This window comes from Gymnoscopelus microlampas (genome assembly GCF_963454915.1).
Source record: "Gymnoscopelus microlampas genome assembly, chromosome: 16".
NCBI lineage: Eukaryota > Metazoa > Chordata > Actinopteri > Myctophiformes > Myctophidae > Gymnoscopelus > Gymnoscopelus microlampas.
Window position 1 is genome coordinate 9,822,766 of NC_139953.1, and position 22,229 is coordinate 9,844,994.

Sequence of the window (22,229 nt, forward strand, 5' to 3'; positions counted from 1 at the left end):
CTACCCCACTACAGTTATTTGAAAACTTGAGCACACACTAATCACTTCAGCCCTATATATTTCGGTCAATGCGTCGCATCGCGACACATTTAGATTTATAACTAGGGAACTCGATTTCCCTAGAATGAAGCAACCTGAAACTTAATTGGACGTTTTAGGGTAGTTAGGAAAAATTGTCAGGACTTTCCATAATATCCAGATATGTCATAAGCACACAGACATGGGTATAACATAGGCCTAGCTATATAGATTGATATTAAAACATGAAAATTGACAAGCCTATAGGCTAGAGACAATCCACAAAACCAATACAAATTGTAATTCATAAACAACAGTCTACAAAGTGCAAGTAACGCTCCTTGCACGTCTCTTGTTGTCCGACTGTTGTTGTCTTCGCCAGGCCGAAGGCGTGGCAGAGACTATGTTTTGCACCCTGTCAGTGCGTCTGTCCGTCCGTCCGTCTGTCAGCATGCAGCTAATCTCTGGCACCGTTGGCTTGTTTGCAGCTAAACTGTGCACACACACTCCCTGTCCAAACATCAAGCAAATCGGTACACAGTGTCTCTATAGTCATGTGATCAAGGCGGATCTGTCCGATGTTTCATATTCCATCCTGATTGGCTAAGATTGGCTTCCAAGTTTGCAGGATTGGTCCGTTTTTAACAAAATGCCTCAAATCCCTCGGCCTAGCGGGAATGTGCAAAATTTCACGGAAATCGCATGCTGGTTCATGGCAGCATGCAATTGAAATTTTGCACATTCCCACAAGGAGGAAGAAATGCCACTTGATTTTTTTTTCAAATCAGCCTCATGGTGGCGCTGTAACAGGCTGATTCGTGTTTTTACCTATAACTGCACCAATCTGCATGAATCTTTGCACAGCACACTCCCTAGCCTAGAGGCCAAGGAAAAACCTACACGCTGCATTTTTTACATCTGCATTTTTTATAGCACCACCCGGAGGCCGACTTTTGTAAATCTGCAAACCACAGTATCTCTATAGTCATGTGATCAAGACTGACCACATCCGATTTTTATATTCCATCCTGATTGGCTAAGATTGATTGGCAACTAAAGTTTGCAGGATTGGCCCATTTTGAACAAAATGCCCCAAATCATGAACGAATTTTGCACACACATTCCCACTAGGGCGGAAGAAATGCCACCCTTTTCACATTGGCCTGTATTAGCGGCGCCACCAGGAGGCCACAATAACCTACCTGACCTGGCGGAGACCAGTGCTCCGAGGAGCACTTTTTCTAGTTATTTATAATTTCCATCTCAAGCTGCAAGTGGCCTAATTAAACAAACCAAAAAATAGGGATACAAGTCGACACACCCTGAAGGCGAGGGGTTGAATTAAGTTTTGAATGGCGACGTCCCCCCTATCCTGTCCTGTCCTGTCCTGTCCTATGTGTGTCCCTCCCTCCCTCCTCCTCCCAAACACTTGAGCATGAGGGACACAGTGTGGAGGAGGAGGAGGAGGAGGGCTGGCTTCAGGTCCATCATGGTCTGCATCTCAAGCTGGAGGATTCCCCTGGATGCAGCGCTTCATCATCCACATCCACCCCGCCGGGCAGCCACGTAGCAGCGGCCAACAGGTGGACGAACAAGATACACTTTTTGGGGGGTTATTTTTTTCCTTTCTTTTTTCTTAATTGTTCCGAAAAGGTTAGACAGATAAAGACCATTCAAGTGGATCTAAACCACAGTCCACTGGCAGACGGGACAGATCGCTCCAGTTGTTTTGTTTATTTCGTTTTTTGGTGGGACTGACTGAGATCAAGAAACTTCCATATATACCGCCTGAGCCCCAGGGAGCGAGAGGCGCCGCCACCCCGCCTCGGACGCACCATGAAGCGGCCGTGTGAGGAGAGCAGCTCCGCCGAGAGCGACATGGAGGAGGAGGAGACGATCGACGTGGGGAGCGAAAGCATTTACCCCGGGTTAGTAATGACTTCACGTTTAGAATGCGATCAGAACACTGAACAGTTCACTGTGTGGGAAACGTTTACAGTTAATGACACTGACATTTATTATTCGATGAATTGAATACACAGGACCCCAATGGAAACAAACCATAGTGTTGTCTTGGGTTTAATCCTTCCTTTAGTATAGAACTTGTAGCCTACTTTCTGTGCTTTCTTTGCAAACTGTTAATAAAGTCAAAGTCAAAAAAATATACATAAATTAATCAATCAAACCACACGGGGAAAAAAATCATCTCAATGCACACTTTTTTTGTTTTCCCTCTCAATGCATTTTTTTTCAAGAACTCGAAACTATGTGTGAGTTATTAGGCTGCGATGTATACATCTGTATGGTCATATGTTGCCTATATAAACTTTTGATAACTGTAGTAAAATAAGTCTATGGCATTTGTCTCCCACTTCCAGGCACATAAAACGGTCGTTTATAAGATGTGGATCTCCTACTACCACCACACAAGTTATGGCGAGGAAAAAACGAAGAGGGGTAAATATTTTGCTATTAGGAATACTGAGATGAAATCCTATAATGTATTGTAATGTAAAAAAAAAACATCGAGGTGCCCACCTAGTGCCCACCTATCCTGTATCCAATCACACACACATAAGATGTGTGTGATAATGCTTTGTTAAAAAGTTAAAGCTCTAGTCTATATTCTACAAGTAATCATTGTGTTTGTTCAGTAACAGGAATCTCCTAATCTCTCCAGCTCTCTAGTATTAAAACAGAAAATAGCCTACATTTTAGGTCGGGATATCAATTTTATGCAATCATAGAGAGAGAACCCGAATCAGATTTATGAGCTTCAATTTGATAGTGTTCGAGTTCAAAATTGGTTTGCTCATTTTATTTCCCCACCACTTCCAATTTCGGTTGTTTATCCAGAATGGATAAAATTGGTGTCTTTTGTTTAGTAAAGAGTTGAAAAGACGGTGAGATCCCAGTTACTTAACAAACACTCTATGAGTGCTATTGGAAGATAGAGGTACTTAACACTTGATATTGAACAAAATATCAATTACATCACCTTTAAGATATCCCATAAGTAAAACATGTATATGATGATCCTATCTGCAACATTCCACTACTAAATGCTAGCATACATTATCTTATAATACTTTTGGTGGGATAGTGGATACAATTTGAAGTAATTTTCCCCTGTTGGTTTTGCTGAGATAAAGTGCCTTCTCACACACTTATCTGTCAGATAATCGAGAAGAGACGCAGAGACAGGATCAACAACAGCCTTTCTGAGTTAAGGAGACTCGTCCCTACTGCGTTTGAGAAACAGGTGACAATGTTTTCCTTTCCACTCTGTTCTGCGTCATATTCTTTTCTATTCTTTACTATTTTGTTCTGTTCTTTCATTTGGGGTCCTGGGGGATGGCAATTGCCACCCCCTAGTGTTCACATTGAACCCCAGTTCTTCATGTACATTTTCTACACCTCTAACCTTTTTTTAGATTAATCTGGTTTTACATGGTGCTGAGTGCATCTCAACGCAGGCCCATCCATCTACATGTGACACACACTATGGACATGTGTTTTCTTGTCTTGCAACCATACATTCATTAGCCATTTTCAACCTGACTTGTCGATCGGCTCTCTTTGCTGTTTTATTTTTAATAGGGCTCAAGTGGTCACTATTTTTTGCAACCCTCTAATTTTAACTGAAATGACGCCTTCGGCTCCATCCTTTTCCGTTCTGTTTGAGATAGTAAAGAAAAGATTCATTATGACAAGAATTCTACATTGTTTCACGGTTGGACTGCCCTGCATGGTCTAACATTTGAACATTGACCTCCTCCATCATCAGGGTTCAGCTAAACTGGAGAAAGCAGAGATCCTCCAGATGACCGTGGATCATCTGAAGATGTTGCAGGCAACAGGAGGCAAAGGTAGCCAACATGAAAGCAATGGCATCAGACTATACGGTTGTTGTTTTCTGTTCTATAGCGCATCTGTAGCAAAGTAGCTCAGCCTGAAGCTCAAAAGCCTAATATCCCCCCTGACCAAGGAGGGACTCCCTCTTGACCTAAACGGTAGATGTTTGGCATTAACGCTAGAACTCCGGGTTCGAACCTCGGGCGTTAAATTGTTGCTATGACTAGGATCAGGTGTGCCGGTGAGGGAGGTCAAAGGCGTGAATGTAGCAGAGTAGCTCCGCCTGAAGCCCAAAAGCCTAATCTGTCCCCTGACTATTGGGGTATTATTCCCTCTTAGTTAGCGGTACATTTTTGGTTTCTCACGCAGGAGACCAGGGTTCAAATCTACACACACATGTACAGGTATTGTATTTTATAAAAGAAACTATTGTTTTTATATTTATAGCCAGCCATACAACCAGACAGTCACTGTGACAGTCATCCATATCCAGAACTCAAAGGATATTTCAGTAATTAATTTACTCACTGACAACTAATCTAGTCTAACAGCATTACCCAGTTTGTTAGTAGTCATTCAATTAACCACTTAGGCCCTATATACTTTGTTGTACGACAAATAAACGCACTGTGAGCTTGTAGATTGGCTATGTTTTTATTTTATTTTACTTTACTTTTATTATTATGAAAAGTTTTGATTTTTTTAATTTTTAATTTCATTTTCATCTCTAATGACATGCCCAAAACAGGGAGGCCAGGGTTAACGTGGTGAAGCTGGTAAGTCAAACAGCCAGCCAGCCAGGCAGCCAGTCAGTGGAGTGTCAGCAGTAGCTTCAAGCGGAGGGTGATCTAGCAGTATAGTAGCCTGTAACAGTGGGTGGGGCTGGGTCCATGGGAAAACACTGCCAGGATAAAAGCACCACTTGACCCTGAGCCACCGTGTTTGCTTTCATAGAGGCAGCGGGGAGGAGGGAGAGGGAGGAGAGGGCAAGCGAGAGCAAGAGAGAGAGAGTTGGAGGAGGAGGGGGGAGAGAGGGGGGGGGGGCAGGTCTGCATTCAAAGACCAGGCTTCAGCACTGTTTGTTTGGGTTAACCACCGGAGGCGTGTAATAAGTGTTGCACAGGGGAGAACGAACAAACATACAAACAAGTCCACTGATAGCTGGCTCGCTATGGGTGATAGAGCTGGGGCAAGATAGAGGGGGGCAGAGGGGAGGTGGGGTCACACAAGTGGATATACATGGTATGAAAGGAAGTACAGTATGTGAGAGAAATAGGCAGTACACAGCAAAATCCTGAGTTAATAATACAAAATAATAATAAATAATTTGACATAAATAAGGCGCCTTGGGAACCAACAATTCCCAAGCCATGTGGGTGCCACTTTTATAGTCTTTGGTATGACTCGGCCAGGGACTGAACTCTGACCTTCCAGTCTCAGAGGGGACACTCTAACGACAAGGCCACTGAGCTGCTAACGTTACGTAGTCTGAGTGAAGTTAACTACCGTTAGGTCAAAAATACTGTGATATCAGCCCTACTGAAAAGGCAACTGCATCGCAAAACTACTATTTTGTACACCAGTGGTTCTCAACCTTTTCAGGCCGTGACCCCCCAAAATAATCATATTTGAACTGGGGACCCACCCTGACAGGCACAGGAGCTGAGGCGTGAAATTTGGTTTGACTTGGTTCCAGAGATAAATATTGTGAAAATAGCTGATCTGCAAAGTCACAACGCCTGGCAAACGCGAGGCGTTGTGAGCTGTTTTCAAAGTTTGCCTCTTTCTTATATTATTTGACAATTTGGCCAATGTTTGACCAGTTTTTATAGAAGTTTGTTGAAAGATTTTGATCCTGCCATGTTCCTTTTCTTTGCTTTCTTTTTTTCTTGAGGTATTACAAAGGTCTTAAAAGTCCTTAAATTGTCACTGTCATCTGGGGACCCCCCCAAAATCATATGGGAACCCCCCTGGGGGTCCCGACCCACAGGTTGAGAACCACTGTTGTACACTATTAGCATCTCACGAACAGTTCCTCTTATGTACACAGCAGCAGTAACGCTAACAGCATGGCGGTACAAACATGGAGACTTCTATAACGGTTTTCGTTTGTGTCTCTCTTCCTTCTCTCCAGGTTATTTCGACGCTCACGCCCTGGCGCTGGACTTCCTGTCTCTGGGCTTCAGGGAGTGTCTGGGCGAGGTGTCCCGCTACCTGAGCACCATGGAGGGCCTGGACCCCAGCGACCCTCTCCCCGCCCGTCTCCTCTCCCACCTGGCCTCCTGCGCCTCCCAGCGCGACACGGCCGCGGCTCTGTCCTCCTCCATGGCGTCGTCGGCCCACCAAAGCCACCCCTTCCACGGGCACCCCCACCTTCACCACCAGCAGCCGGCGGCGGTTCACGCCTTCCACCACCCCTCCCACCAGCACTGGGCGGCGGCGGTCGCCACGGCGGCCGCGGCCGCCTTTCACCCCCTGCCGGCGTTCGGACTGAGCGGGCTTCCCGTTTCGCACGAGGGCGGAGGAGGAGGAGGAGGAGGGAGCGGGGGTGGCGCCGCCCAGAGGTTGGCGGAGGTATCGCAGCGCACCAGCGACGGCGCCGCGGGGAGAGGAACGCATCTCTCCGCCTCGTTCTCCTCCCACGCAGACTCCTCTTCCTCGTCCTCCAACACCACCAACAACACCCCGTCTTCCTCCTCGCCCCCTCTGCCCTCCCCGGGCTCTCTCAGAGCGCCCCCCTGCGCCCCCACGCCCCTCTCGGCGTCGCTCCTCTCCCTCTCGGCGTCCTTCCCCTTGGCTTTCGCCGGGGGGTTCCCTCCCCTCCTCCACCACCACCCGTCCCTCGCTCCCTCTTCCTCCTCCGCGGCCAGTCCTCCCATCTCCTCCTCTTCCTCCCTCACTCCTCAGAGCGGCAACAGCAAACCGTACAGACCTTGGGGAACCGAAGTGGGAGCGTTTTGACCGACCAGAAGCCAGTGGTTCTCAAACCTGAGAGCGTAAAAAACGGAACCAAATGGATCCGTAAGGGCGTATCCGTTTTACTTTGTACACTCAAGAGTTATACTAAGGGTCCATTCGGAACCTCCTCAAGGAACCCTGAGGGGCCCTGGACCGCACTTTGAGAACCACAACCACATGCTTTTTACTGGCAGATTAACCGGACTCTTCCGACCGGCCCACCTTGCGGTGTCACTGACTGCTTTTAACCACTTAAACGCTTCTGTGAAAGTAGCAGCTCTACAAGCTCACAACATGTTTCGCTGCAACGCGTTCTGAGCTTGTAGATCGGATATTTTCGACGAAGAGATTTGGTGCCGAGGGAATTACTAGCGGACCTAGTACAGAGCCCTGGGGGGGGGGGGCCTCCGGTCAACTAAGTATACAGGGTTTACGTGGTTAACTGACTGGCTTTGCGGAATACTTTTATTTGCAAGTTAACGTTTGAAGTGGGAGCGTCACCCATCGCTGTGTTTTGACTGGATTTAACGGCTGGCCTTAACCAACTAGTTGACTGTTTAACTGGTTAATGTTTGGACAGTTTGCCTTTTAACCTTTGATGTGAGAGTGTGTCGAATGGCTGTATTTTTAACCAACAGTTTTCTGCCTGCTGATTGTTTTTTTGTATTTTTTATTATCATTATTGACTGGTGTTGCTGAGCTTTTGTCGATACTGGCCAGAGAATGGAATAATAATGCTCATTTATTTTCACATGCTTTCTTGTTCCTAATTTTTGTACCTGACACTAGTGTACCAAGTGAAATCACTGAGCATCTTTCCAAAACGAGAGAGCCACCATATTTGTGGGGAAGAAAACAACCAGCCAACAAAAAAACCCAAAAGACTTGGTACCTACATTTTCAAAATGATTACTGGCATGAAAGTAAAACTCCTTTTGGAATAATCTTTAAGTTATTGACTATTTTGAAGAACACTGATAAATGAGTACTAACAATTTTGCAAATAAACACATATTTACAGTTAAGCAGTGGAGTTCACCTTAGTTTTTCCTCTCACCTTTCTTTCAGGATACATACATGGTGACAAACGTTTATGAACCAAAGGTATTAACTGGAGAATCATTCAGATTCAATCATTGAAGAGTTTTTTTTATAAACCATCTGCTAACAAAGGAAGGATGTACATGTTTAATGTGTTCAGATTCAATTTAAATTCACCTATTTAATAATTGAAACGGCAGTTCAGTTGCTTTCAAAATAAGTTTCTTAAAACTCAGCCTAATGCCCCGACAGTGGGTTGAGACCCACTAGTGATTCTCAAGATGTAATCGGGTTTGCAGAAAAACGTTTTGGTTTGTATGTTATTTTGGGTCCTCATTTCATGGACAATATAAAACGTAACCCTAAGAACCATTGGTCTGGCTTGGTCAATAGTATATGGAAAGTAATGTTGCCCATTTCCTTTAAATGTTACATATGTGTGAATCCAGTAATGTATAATTACTTGTTCTTGTCCAGTTTCCCCAAAGCACCTCAGCATCAAGATATGCATATGAATGTATGTGGAAAGTTAGGAAGAGTGCTAAGGCCTCTCAGAGAATTACAGTAAAGAGATTTTATTGCTGAATAATTATAATTGTATCATTCTAAAACATACACTCAGTTATTTTAGAGTCAGCAGAACATGCATCACAGGAACTAAAGGAATTGTAGGAATTAAAGTTCTGCTGAGTAATGTGGTGTAATGGCTGTATGCGTTGGGCAGGCATGCAATACTCATTTGGTATGTTCTTGCACTCTATTTCAATGACGTGACGCGCATGTCGCTTAACACCTACACTGCAAGTCACACAATGGACAATTGATATGCATCTAGGCTTATTCCTATGTTAATTCGCTAGGTGTGAGTCGGGAGCCTTTGAAAACTTTGTTGAGGTGTGAATTTAAAGTCGTTTTAAATCTATGCGTGCGCCTGCGTGTGCTCCTGGTCAAATAGGTTCCGGCACGGCGTGCAAGGCCGTCCAGTGAGCATTGCACCCCTGGCGTTGGGATATGTTGACTTCTGCAACAGTTTTAAAACACACCAAACCTTTGACTACAGGATTTGCCACCCATTAAATACATTTTTAAATATCTGTGCAGTGTGCATGTGGTGTAGTGCCCATTCAAGCTCTACGCCCTCACACACACATATTTGCTAACATCTCGTTTATGTGAGACAGATAATTTCCTCATGATTTGAAAACTTTCCCCAAATACCCTACAGCTATTCCAAACCTTTCTACACTGTGTTACTTCTAGTGATTTGCACTGCAGATATGGTCAATGTGAATTTGAACTTCAAAACGTTTCGGTTAGAAACTTCACTTTTAAACATGAAAGCATTTGAGGATTATAGAATGAATTTCCAAGAGGATAATAATATTAATTCCCCATATATTGTGGTGATAAAAGGTAGCCGTTTTAATATAAAGTAATCACCAGCCATTACTAACCTAGAAATAACTCAGCAATTAATTCCTTACTGAATTAAACAAGCACACAAGCTCTCAGAGGAACACACTCTTTCTGTGGCTCTTTGCCCTCATTTTGGGGGATTCTGTACTTGTGATTTACAGGCTGAGGAACACCGTCATGCTGTTAAAACCCACGAGGTAAAAGAAAAACGGCATCATTTCCAACTGAATGGGGGATTAAAGTGAGGGGAGCAGGCCCTCTAGGCCCCACGATGACAGCCCTGGGAACGGCTCCCCGGGTTGTAAATCCGCCCTGGTCAGCCGACAGACAGGGTTCTCACGCAGCCTCTCTGCTTTGAAGTGACCGGCGGTAAATTACGGAGCGCCCGTGACCCGGGGTGACACCGGTTTTGGTCAATGCAGTCAATGCAAACAAGGCACCGCTGGAACAGTGGTCCTCAAAGTGGGGCCCGGGGACCCCCCCGCCGGTCCTCGAGGGGGTTCCAGGGGGTCTCCAGCAAAATGAGTTCATATATAGCATCAAAATCAGTTTAACCACTTGAAACCTATTTTATACTTTGGCTATTTTAAAACTTTATAGATCAGCTATTTAATTTTTTTTGGAACATTAATATTTATTCATAATTTTGAAAGATTTTAAAAACAAATCTTCTCTTATAGGGGTCTCTGGCATAAAATCTTTTCAGATGTTGCAGTTAATGCCGCTGAAAGACTAGAAAAGCTACGTTGTAAATGTTCATGACCGGGGGGGACAAAGTATTCCAACACCCATACTTTCAGTCAACGTATAGATACTCCTGGACAAACATTTCTCAACTACAAGTAAAAGTTGCTCTGTCAAATTTGCACTTGAGTTAAAGTACTGCAGTACTGTGTACTTCAGTAACAGTACTCTAGTACTACTCAAGTGTACTTCATCATTACTGTCCACCACTTTTCACGACCCATCGACAGCCACACAAAGTAGATCAGCTACTGAACCTTGACAGAGACATGGGTAAGTTGGCTGCTAAAACATTAACCACTTAAACCCTGTACTTAAGAGACCTCAGGGATCTAATAGGGTTCCTTCTGTTCTCTCTACACTAAATATCTCCGCCGATCTACAAGCTCAAAGAGTAAGAGCTTGTAGATTGGCTATTTTTGCCGAATGTTTGTCCCAGAATAAGATTTAAGTGGTTAGTTAACGCAAGCATATTTTAATGACCATTTAAAAAATAAAATAAGTGTTAAATAGCTCTATATTCTGATAGTAATCATTGCTAGAGAGTGTTTGTTCAGTAATTGGGGTCTCCCCGTCTCTCCAGCTCTTTAGTAAACAGAAAATACATTTTCCGGTCGTAATATCAATTCCATCCAATCAGGAGAGAGAACTCATACACGATGCTGGTGATAACACAAAGTGAGAAATGAGCAGACAAAATTGAAACTGTACCACTGTAAAATGTAAGCTGATACATGGGTACTCTCTCCTGAAAATGCATTGTCTGTTTATTACAGAGCTCGAGTCTGGGAGACCCCTGTTACTGAACAAACGCTCTATAACAATGATTACTATCAGAATATAGAGCTTTGACTTGAAGTTTTTGTTTTAACCAAACAAATATCACTTAACCTATTTTGTTTCATTGAAACATGAATTCTATTGTAGGCCTATGAAAAGCAAGCACATCATGATTTAAAAAAAAAAAACATAGTTGGGGGTATCACAGATGGATTGCACCATTCTGATGAGCGCCTTGCCACAGATCTATGGTGCATCAGGCACCATTAAACCACTCCAGAGGTTCTGTGTAGTAACTAGTCTCACGTAGACAGACAACTATTCCACAATCTATAAATGCTAAATAGTCTGGAACTACACCTCCCGAAATCCGAGAACGGAAGCCGTCATCTGTTCATCATTTCCGTTCACGGAAAATATATTTCAATTATCTTTACATTTTAGAATTTTCATTTTTGATAAGCAGCTTTGATTATTTAGATTTATATTATTTATAGTATTTTCAGAGCTTCTGAGCATTTGAATTGTGGGAGGTAACAGTCTGGTTCGCGAGACTATGCAATAGGTCAGTGGTTCTCAACCCTTTTCATGTCAAGGACCCCCAAATTGACACTTATTAACCCGCAGAACCCCATTTGAAAAGATAAGCCAGGGACCCCCATAAGAGAAGATTTTTACGGCTTTAGCTGTTAACTCTGAGAGTGTACAAATGGAACCAAATGGACCCGTTAGGTTCCATTTGTACACTCTCAGAGTTACAGACCCATAAGGGTCCATTTGGTTCCTGTCCATCATTTAGCTGGGGACCCCCTGGAACTCCCTCAAGTACCCCTGGGGGTCCCCAGACCCCACTTTTAGAACCAATGCAGTAGGTGACGCTGCACCTGGGTGTAAGAGTAAGAGGGTTTCGTGAAAAGATACGTTTCAAATGCGGTGTGTAAATTCACCATCAAGTCCTCTTCTTTCTGTTCTGATCCCAAGGTACAAAATCCTCAGTGTTAATTTAACTCTGAGTGTACAAGTGTAACCAAATGGACCCGGGGTTTCAACAGAGCGTGGTGTGGGGCGCTCCTTTCACACTGTTTCACAAATCACAGATTGGGCCTTGACCTTACAAAACTTTCATGAGAATTCTTTTTTTTTCATTTTCATTATTTATTCCCTGGATATATCCTCACCTGGATATATCCTCACCATTAGTTAGAACTATGTCGATATCTATGATGTTATGGAGACCATGTTATTTGGACTCAGAATCTCTATCCAGTAGCCATCAGGGTCCTGTATGAAGGCCAGTCCCGTCATCTTACCTGTGTGGAGAGAAAAGAATGACACAGTTTGTAATCACACAAGAGCACAGAAGTCTCACACACACACAGACACTAGCTTAAGCAGTGTTAATCTCTGGTTGACCTAGAGCTCCACCTGCTGGGGGATAACTGTATATATAGTATGTACAACTCCAGGCCTTCTTGTAAACATTTGAATAAAAAAAAAAACTACATTCAAGTACTTACACATTTGAGAGTAAATATGACCTACTTTACATTCTTAAAAGATTGTTGTCTGCGCTCAATTCGTGCAGCGAATACGCGAGCTCTGGTCTAACTTAAAGCAGCACTATGTAACTTCCCTCTTCTACCCCTTACTTCCTATCACAGCGGTTTGTTTACACGTGTCCCTCTTTTTGCCCGTACAGTTCCCGTTCTCGCCCCGAAAATGCCGTTGCTGTCTAAATGGAAGGCACAGCTGATATTTCATTTTGCCGTTTTCTCTAGAGATCGTTGTCGTCTAAAACGGGGCCTTAGTCTTATGTACCTGTACACAACATGGAACAATAAAACAACATTGAACCTTGAACACGAGTAGAGCGAAAGAAACAGAAGACAGTGAGAGGTACTTCGGTGCAGACAGGAGTATGTTGAATGTGGGGTTCAGGCAGGATATGTCTAAATAAATATGATGCAATCCATCAGTTGCTCCCAAACTTTTTTCCTTGGAGCCCCCCTTCCCCTCTTATATCTGACCCCCGGAAAATAGCGACACGTTGTAAGAGCACACAAATCACGAACCTTATGTACTGTTATTACATCTGCTACTATGTAACTGCATCATCCCACTGTTATTTCTATCCACACGCCTTATGTATACATTTCACATGGCTCATATCGATATCTGACATGTTTTCTGTTTCTTTCTGTCTCTATTAGGGGCCGTGTCTGACCTCTACATAGAAAGTCCTTTTGAGTTGGCAGCATCAGTCTTCCATGTATTTCTATGGTAAAGACGTGCTGGTGCGCTCCTCTTTCCAACGCTGACCATTGTGGCATTTTTATAGGATAAAATTAGTTTTAACTTTACTTCCTCTCCTCCACACTTTTTTGAGTGCTCTGATTCTTTTTTAAAGTCTACAAGTCCAGCTGATCCTAGAAGCACCATACACCTTTAAGACGTTTTTTGTCTGTGTCTTTTCGCTGATCATCGCGCTTCCGCGGTCCCGACGCCCGGCGTTGTTTTGGTGCGGCGCCCTGGGCGCTTCAAGCTGGCAACAGCTCCAACTTTTGGAAAGGAGCGCAGTCATTTGATCCTGATTGTGTGTGACAACGCGATCATTTACAATCTGGTGTTGAATCGTTACTACAACCACGAGAAGTCCATGTTTACGTTGTTTCAGCTAAGCAATTTTGTGCTAATAACGCAAATGACAGGACGTTTGAGCAGTGAGCGCCTCAAGGGTTGATAGGTTTGTACAGTGTGGGCATCATGCTGTGTGTGAGCGCTATGGACATGATATCCAAATGGCATTCTAATGTGTGATTCATGTACAGTACAGTATGTCTGAAGTGAAACACCAACCATCATCTGGTTTCTTGACAAACGTCACTCCTTGCTCTTCAAATAATTTGCAGGCGGCATAAACGTCAGGGACAGCTATGCCAATATGACCTTTTAAAACAAGGAAAAGAGAGTAAGTCATTGTTAGGCTGCCTGAACCAACACACCAAGTCTGTTTATTCTTGCACACGTCAGATTGTTTTCTCTGTTCAAGTACAGTTCAGTTATTTATTTATTCATTTCAATTCTTTCACTTCACTTAACTTGATGCACTTAATTCTGGTTTAAATTAGGACATCGACTTAATGTGCATTCTTACATTTTCATTTATTTTCCTTTTTCCAGTATAGCATTAGCCTACATTTGATTGTCATCATTATGTATTTATTTATTATTAACTACTTCCTGTGGTTTAAAAAAACAACAACACATGTAGTCACTGTTAGAAGTCATTCATGCTCGCACGAAAAGAATGAAGACAATATATAATTTACAGGATATGCAAATTGCAAAAGAATGAATCAGAGATGGTGACATGGGGTGGAGGGCCTATCTCTTAAACCCAGTCCACACCAATGATTGCAACGGCAACCACTTGCAACAGAATCCCAAAACTGCTCGGACCGCGGCAATTGGTTGCAAGTTGCAACTCGTTGTGTTGTAAATCATTGGTGTGGACTGGGCCTTACAGTTACAGTTCTGTGACACGTGGCATATTACTTGGCATATTAAAATGACAACTCCAGTGTGTTTGATTGCCCAAACCTGAAAAGGGAGTGATTTAAATGTCACCTCACGGTAAGAGTGGTATGTTTAGTACCACTATAATACTATATATACAGTATTACTCTATATCTATATATGCATATAATCTCTGGGTCTGTGTGTCTGTGTTGACCCCAAATAGCTTGATAACCGTCCGACCGATCGACTTCAAACTTGCCATGTGTATCGCAGAGGACCTGCGAGAGCGATATCCAGAATGGGATAGTCGGTCGCTTCAGTGGTTGTTCAGAAATCTATCTTTTAATCCACAAATCTATATTTCTGTCTGTCTGTATGTGTCACTTTATGTATGCATGTGTTACTTTTACAGTATATGGAGAGATCACTAATGTCATGAATAAGACTGGTCTCCAAGTACTATGATAATGGATACTGCACTAAGTACTATAACCAGTCCAGCTTGGCTCACCAGTATTATGTCTTCTGAACATGGTTACAATACTAGAGGAGCAGCTTCTGGTATCATAGTACTCCCAGCGCCAATTCTCGCCAAAACATCTCATCTACAATTCATAACAAAATTACTTTTGTTAACAAAAATACGTAAAGAGGTATCTTGCCAAGTAATGTGCCAAGGAACTGTCATTTGTGCATTTGTTATTTGACTGGACTTTTTGATTTGATTTGTCTTTTTGTATAAATGTTTTGATAGTTTTTATACTGTTATGTGTTTATTTATCTGTCTGTATTGTATTTGCTTTGTTCAGGACCCCAGGAAGACTAGAGGCTCATTCATATATGTCTCTAATGGGCAGTGATGCTATGCTCATTTGAGAAGTGGTTGCACTCTCTATTTTAATGACGTGACGCGCACGTCGCTTAACACCTACAGTACAGGTCACACAATGGACAATTGATATGCATATAGGCTAATTCCTATGTTAATGTACCGCGTGAGTCGGGAGCCTTTGTAAACTTTGATGAAGTGTGAATTAAAAGTAGTTTTAAATCTATGCGTGTGCCTGCACGTCCCCCTGGCCAAATAAGTGGTTGCACGGCGTGCAACCGCGTCCACTGAGCATTGCACCCCTGCTAATGGGGATCCTTTAATGAACATAAACATATTCTGACAACAGGTACAACGGGTATTGCATAACCGGTTGGGCATGCGTTCCCAATGGGTATCACCCTAGTTTTATGAATGATCAGGATCTCCTGGTCATTTTATGAAGTAGACGAGTAGTATGAGGTGCAATAATAATAATAATAATAATGATGATGTGGTAATAGAAGAGGTGGACAAAGACGGGTAGCTGGATGGATGTAGTCTTACCAAATCCTCGAGGCTCCGAGTTGCCATTGTGGTAAGACAGACCTTCATCTGCCTCTGAACCCCAGTTACTGAAAGAGACAGACAGACATTTAAAAATCAGGTTTATTGACGGCGTCCAAAGTTATGTGGTACGTCAAAGCGTTGCCATAGTGCTCCTCTGTTTAAAAACTAAATGTATTGTCTAGATATGACATTAACACAGTCCAGTCCTGTTATTTCATCTATACATGCACTTACTGTACCTTTCAAATATGCTTCCTATACCTTTCAAAGTATATTTTAAAACCAACTCGCACGTTCATGATTATAATACTAGACAATCCGATAATCTCCATCCTCCCTTCAGCCGTACCACTCATAGCCAGTTCTCCATTAAAGACAGAGGTTCTTTACTCATACACACATACACACATACTTATTGCCAACTCCTCATCTTCACTCAGTAACGTTAAACATAGATTGAGGGCCAGCCTGATGAATCACTTGCTTCTACCATATAATGTAGGCCTACTTCTGCATACTCACACACAGACACACATGTGCAGACACGCACACATACACGGCACGCACACACACACACACACACAGAGACACACACACACACACACGCACCCACCCACACATTCAACTGCACACAAGGTACATGTTGTTTGTCGTGTCTTATGTTTGATTAAATGGTAAATGGTAAATGGTGCATTTATATAGCGCTTCTATCCGAAGCGCTTTACATTGATTGTGCCATTAACCCATTCACACACACATTCATACACCGATGGCGGAGGAAACCATGCAAGGCACCAACCTGCGCATCGGGAGCAATTAGGGGTTCAGCGCCTTGCTCAAGGACACTTCGACACTAACTCTAGGGGAGTGCCCCAGCCCGGGATCGAACTGGGAACCTTGCGGTTTTCCAGTTCACTCTACCTGGCCACTCTACCCCTGAGCCACTACCATGTTTAACTTACTACTTGTCAATTATTTTAGGTGAGAACCTTGTATAAGCCCTTTATGGGTTTCCTTTCTCACCTGCACTTATTTTGGTGTATTTTAATAATGTTACCTTTGTACTGTTTTTATTGTGCGAAAAAAAGAAAGAAGAAGTCTCAAGTTCTCAACACGCATCTACGCTGATCATTTGTAATCGGATGTCTACAGTGTGGAACGCAATGTCAATCGCACTTCAAAAAAAGTAAATGCAAAATAGAAATGTCAGAACCAATTTGCTTATGCAAATGCAAGAAGAGCTAGAAAAACACATGGCTGCAAAGGATATATTAAACAAATCTGAAAGGAAACACAGAAATACTGCAAAAGCAATCACAGCCCAATGGAAGTCCCCTAAAGAGCAGACAACATTTACACACAAACTACATTTTTACTTATATGAGTGATCGGATCGTAAAAATGTTTTGAAGATGAATGTAGGTATACAGTATATGCATCTGTGCGCTTGTGATCGGAACGTTGTGTTGAGCTTACTGTGTGAGTTCTATGGTGGCTCGCCGAGAGAATGTCCAGGCCGTCCTATCCTTTACGTCCACGGGGATCTCCGACTTGTCCTCGTACCCCAGGAAGTAGAGAGAGAACCGCATCGATGTGAAATCTATTTTCTGCAACAGCCTGTGGAAAATGCGTAAACATTTTTAAAGTATAAAATACGGCTTAAGTGATTAAAACAAGTAAAAGACAACCCTTTTGCCATAACACATTATTATGATAATCCCAGATGATATGTAGTGTCATCAAAATATCGATATAATATCAATAATAGCCCAGCCCTATTTGTACCTCCATTTGAATATGATGATGAAAGCTAGTGAATGCTAATTGCATCTGCAGAGAAGATGAAGCGATTGTGAAGTACTGTCACTCAAATGCATTCTGATGGAATTACTACGACTAGGTCTATGGTTACGAACCATTGTGTATATTATTTCAAAGCCAGCCTGGGCCTGACACACTCACGTCATGCCCAAGATGCGTGTGTAGAAATCTAGAGATTTAGCTGGGTCTTTCACTCTTAGCATGGTCTGCTGCATCATGTAGTCCTGCAAAGAAAAAGGGAGAAATATTATATAAAACAGTGGTTCCCTAAGTGGGGTCTGTGGACGCCCAGCAAAGTGAGGAACAGTTCGCTACATGCTTACAACACACGTTGTGAGCTTGGGTGTCAGCTATTTTTGCTATTTTGTCTATGACATGCACACAATAGGGATGCCAGGTTGAAAGTAGTTAATTTCACTACAAATTCACCAGCTAGAAGGTAATCCAACGAGAGCATGTACTGTGTAAGAATGGCTGTTCAGATCATAGGTTTCCGTCTCGCCACCTACAGTAGTAAACAGTTGTAGAATTCTGTACTTAATCTAACAACTAATATCCTCTCTTATTGGGGTCCCTGGCGACAAAATATTTGGCTGGTGTAAAAAACATATAATTATCTTGATAATAAATTGGTAGCAATGTTCTTTTATGTTCTTGCCAATGCACCCTTTCCACACGATTTTTGACAGGTAAAAAAAGCTTAAGATACATGTTTTAACAGGTGTTTCTGCCAGCAGAAATGTGTCTGACAGTTAGATTTCTGTAGGAAGTGCCAATACTAGATACTCTTAACCTAACACACACACTTACTTATCTTGAAAACATGACTCCAGAGAATAATGTGTACCAATTTGTGAGAGTTTTCTCAGTTATGATACAGTGGTTGAAGCTAGGTTATTCTCTTATTAGCCACTAGAGGGTAGAATTTGACTAGAAATGACAGGCCAGGCAGTGAACCAGAATAATATTTCTCTCTTTGGGGATTTATTGATAGTTACATGTTTTGTCCAATGTGACAATGTCCATGCCACTTAACATGGTTAAATTGACTGAATACACCAGTGGTGTAAAGTAACTAAGTACATGTACTCAAGTATGTACTTATAAGTACAGAATTTGAGATTTTTTTTTGCTTTACTGGAGTAAAGTAAAGGTAAATATACTACTTTTATTCCACTATAATTATTTGAAAACTTAAGTTACTTAGATATAAATGATTAGATTACATTAGAACACATACATTAACCACTTAAACCCCATTTTATACATAAGCTATTTTGAAAACATGTAGTACTTTTACTTTTGGTAAGTATATTTTAATGCATTACTTTTTTGGGGTACTTTTACTCAAGTAACATTTTAAACACAGGCCTTTTACTTGTAACAGAGTAATTTTATATTGTGGTATTGCTACTTTTAAATAAATACCTCTTCTAAAAGTAAAAGTACTTCTTCCAGTTCCACCAGTTCCAGTTCCATAAATGAGGCATGCGGATATGAAGTGGACGCAGAGGCAAAGCTAGGGAAGGCGAGGTTCTTATTTACTTGTAGCCTTGGATCAAGACTATCGTATATGTATTTGATCGAGTCTGAGTCAAATACATCCACATGATAGTCTTGATCCAAGGCGTATTTACTTGCAAAGCCAGTGTGTGCACAGCACACCCGACACGAGGTTCAAAAATACAAACTATATAAATTAATTTTGCAGATTTTAGTTAGAGCTCTGTTTTTTTTTAACGTGGTCTCTACGCCATGGAGAGGAACTCAGACTACTCTCAAGTTTGAGTAGCTAGAATAGATCATAGATGGGAGAGGCAACACCATTATGCATTCCAATGCAATACCAGCAGTGGTGTAAAGTAACTAAGTACATTTACTCAAGTACTGTACTTCAGTACAGTTTTGAGGTATTTTTGCTTTACTGGAGTATTGCCAGTTTTCAGTACTACTCCACTACATCTCAGAGGCACATATTGTACTTTTTTGTTGTTGAAAACTTTAGTTACTAGGTACTTTGCAGATATAAATGATTATATTATAAAACATGCATTAACCACTTTAGCCCTATTTCATACATCGGCTTAGCCTTAGATCAAGACTATTCTAAATGTATTTTATCGAGGTCGACTTTTACTTTCGTATCTACTTGAGTCTTAGCCCCCCCCCTCGTTTGCCCTGGAATTTCACCAGTAAAGCCCGTATTTCTCCGAACATGTACAAATGCAAAATGTAAGGTGCTTATCCGCTTGCCCCAAATGTTAACTAAGTGTACGGCGTGATTGTGCAATGTATTGGTCCATATTTTTTCAATAAAGAAGTGTTTTAATCCCGTATATGGACGATTCTGTCTGTTCCCGATGGGCGATAGTGACGGAGCGCATCCGGTGAAAGCCGGAATTACACGCAATGTAAACAGGAAGTAAACGAGGGGGAGAAAATGGCGTTCGGCCACAGACTGGATTAAAACACTTCTTTATTGAAAGATATGGACTAATACATTGCACAAATACTCCGGACACCTAGTTAACATTTGGGGCAAGCGGGAAAGCACCTTATATTTAGCATTTGTACATATTCGGAGAAATACGGGCTTTACTGGTGACATTCCAGGGCAAACTGGGGGGTGGGGGGGGGGGGGGGGGTCGCCAAGACTCGTAGATATAAAAAATGTAAAAATCGATACAATACATCTACGATAGTCTTGATATAAGGGCTGCTAACATCGGCTATTTATCTACACGCTCACAACGGATGTGAGCTTGTAGATCGGCTATTTTCAAATTTGTAGTACTATTACTTTTGGTACGTATAAGTATATTTTGATGCCAATACTTTTTGTACTTTTACTCAAGTAACATTTTGAACACAGGGCTTTTACTTGTAACAAGAGTATTTTTATATTATGGTATTGCTACTTTTACTTAAGTAAAACATATCTGAGTACTTCTTCCACCACCGATTACAACCATGCATTCCAATGCAATAGCAGGGACTGACTGGTGACTGAGGTATTTGCTATAAATTAGAGATCTCAGGGTTCAATAGTACAGCGATTAGACCTCCTTTAGTGTCACTTACCGCGGTCATAGGGTCCCCGTCTTTGCAGGCAGAGGCGGCAGCTTCATCAGTCAGACCTTTATTATTATTATCTGCCATGATGTTGCGTTGAAATGAGATGACGGGCAGCCTGGCCGTGGCTGCTGCTGCGTGCTTGCACAACAACACTCTGCTGACACTGTGGAGGAGGGAGGTTCTTCTGTCAAGTCGAGACAAGAAGTGGAACACACAACGAAACATGTTTGACGACATTACTTGTAGAGCAGGGCCTGAGGCCACGGCCGCTACTACGGCAGCGTTGCCAGATTTGGCGAGAGAAACGAGCAAACCAGGTCTATAAAAACAAGCCCTCAATACAAGTAGCCATAGATCACACACGACGGTCGTCATGGATTAACTTCAACCTGGTGTTTGCACTTTCTCAATTTTTAGCCCGTACATCTACATTAACGTTAAGATTTCAAATATAAAGTGCTTATCCCATGGCCATGGGTGTTACAATTATGTACGGGCCCTCAGAAGTACCCGTATCTTCCGTATTGTTAAATAAAAAGTATTTTAATCCGATCGGTGGCCATTTTATCATACTTTATGTGAGTGCAATACACCTCCCAACCGATAGGGTCTGGTGTTTAAAAGCATGTGGAGAAAATCCGGACAAAGTGGCCACCGAACGGATTAAAATGCTTTTTATTGAACAATACGGAATATACGGGTACTTCTGAGGGCCCATACAGAATTGTAACATCCGTGGCCATGGGGTAAGTACTTTATATTTGAAATCTGAACGTTAATGTAGATGTAGGGACGTGGACCATAAAGGGAGAAAGTGCAAACACCAGGTTGAAGTTCATCCATGACTGTAATTATATGGCAGTCATGTATAAGGGCTACAAAATAACAAAAAAAATACAAGCCTGGAGATCGAGGCTACACAATAAGCGACTATGGCAGCTCAAACTTTCCTTTCTAATGTTTTACAGCAGTGGTTCTCAAACATTTTCATGTCAAGGGCTCCCGAATTAATATGAATTTGCCCGGGCCCCCATCTGAAAATATTTGTGTGCCAGTGACGGTGACTCCCATTAGCCCATACAAGATTTGTGTTGAAAAATGTTTGAAAAAACATTCCAAATTTGTACAAATTGTTCCTATATATTTTTTTAATTGCAGATCTACAAGCTCAAAGTCTCATAGCGAGATCGTCTATTTTCATTTTATTTTGGGGCTCGTTTCCGGTGGTTAAACAAGACCCCCCCAAAAAAAACTCAACTTCCAATATCTATGCTTATAATAAGCACACTTGGCAACACAGCGCTACAGCCGGGCAGAGCTAAATTTAGGTATGATTATGAGTGACAGACCTACTAATCTCTAGGCGTCAATCGTCATACATACAGTGGAGTTTTTTATTTGACAGCTTTTATTAGTTACGTTACAAATTGAGATTGATACACAATCACACATTAAAACCACACTATAACCTTTTCAAGGGAATACAATTTTATTTCAACCAATCATTATGAAAAGAGTATAAATAACTGCGGCGGTTTCCTGCTCTTACACTTATATCCTGTGGTCTGGTAAGACGACTACTGGTTGACAAGTGGTACTGCATGAAGGCCAAATATCTACCCAG

The 22,229-nt window shown here is 42.2% G+C and overlaps 2 protein-coding genes across 2 annotated transcripts; one reads left to right on the top strand and one right to left on the bottom strand.

The window, feature by feature from the left end:
* Positions 1 to 1,370: 1,370 nt before the first annotated feature.
* Positions 1,371 to 7,856, top strand: hey2 (hes-related family bHLH transcription factor with YRPW motif 2). The gene is made up of 5 exons (XM_084083140.1): positions 1,371 to 1,946; positions 2,397 to 2,475; positions 3,197 to 3,280; positions 3,806 to 3,887; positions 6,008 to 7,856. Exons 1-5 carry the CDS (start codon positions 1,855 to 1,857, stop codon positions 6,832 to 6,834), a joined length of 1,164 nt encoding a protein of 387 aa, XP_083939266.1. The 5' UTR covers positions 1,371 to 1,854; the 3' UTR covers positions 6,835 to 7,856.
* A 4,133-nt stretch (positions 7,857 to 11,989) lies between these two features.
* On the bottom strand, positions 11,990 to 20,867 carry LOC311063247 (lactoylglutathione lyase-like). The gene is made up of 6 exons (XM_084082543.1): positions 20,612 to 20,867; positions 17,672 to 17,754; positions 17,186 to 17,326; positions 15,707 to 15,774; positions 13,669 to 13,758; positions 11,990 to 12,122 (listed from the first exon to the last, which is right to left on the bottom strand). The coding sequence occupies exons 1-6, from the start codon at positions 20,840 to 20,842 to the stop codon at positions 12,031 to 12,033; spliced, it is 705 nt and encodes a 234-aa protein (XP_083938669.1). The 5' UTR covers positions 20,843 to 20,867; the 3' UTR covers positions 11,990 to 12,030.
* Positions 20,868 to 22,229: the final 1,362 nt, after the last annotated feature.

Bases quoted from the DNA above. Each gene is read 5' to 3' on its own strand.
- hey2 (XM_084083140.1), top strand. From the start codon at position 1,855: ATGAAGCGGCCGTGTGAGGAGAGCAGCTCCGCCGAGAGCGACATGGAG. The intron at 2,476-3,196 runs GTAAATATTTTG...CTTATCTGTCAG, and splicing joins CGAGGAAAAAACGAAGAGGG to ATAATCGAGAAGAGACGCAG. The intron at 3,281-3,805 runs GTGACAATGTTT...CTCCATCATCAG, and splicing joins CTACTGCGTTTGAGAAACAG to GGTTCAGCTAAACTGGAGAA.
- LOC311063247 (XM_084082543.1), bottom strand. From the start codon at position 20,842: ATGTCGTCAAACATGTTTCGTTGTGTGTTCCACTTCTTGTCTCGACTT. The intron at 17,755-20,611 runs GTAAGTGACACT...TTTTCTTTGCAG, and splicing joins ACGGGGACCCTATGACCGCG to GACTACATGATGCAGCAGAC. The intron at 13,759-15,706 runs GTAAGACTACAT...TTGTTTTAAAAG, and splicing joins CTCGGAGCCTCGAGGATTTG to GTCATATTGGCATAGCTGTC.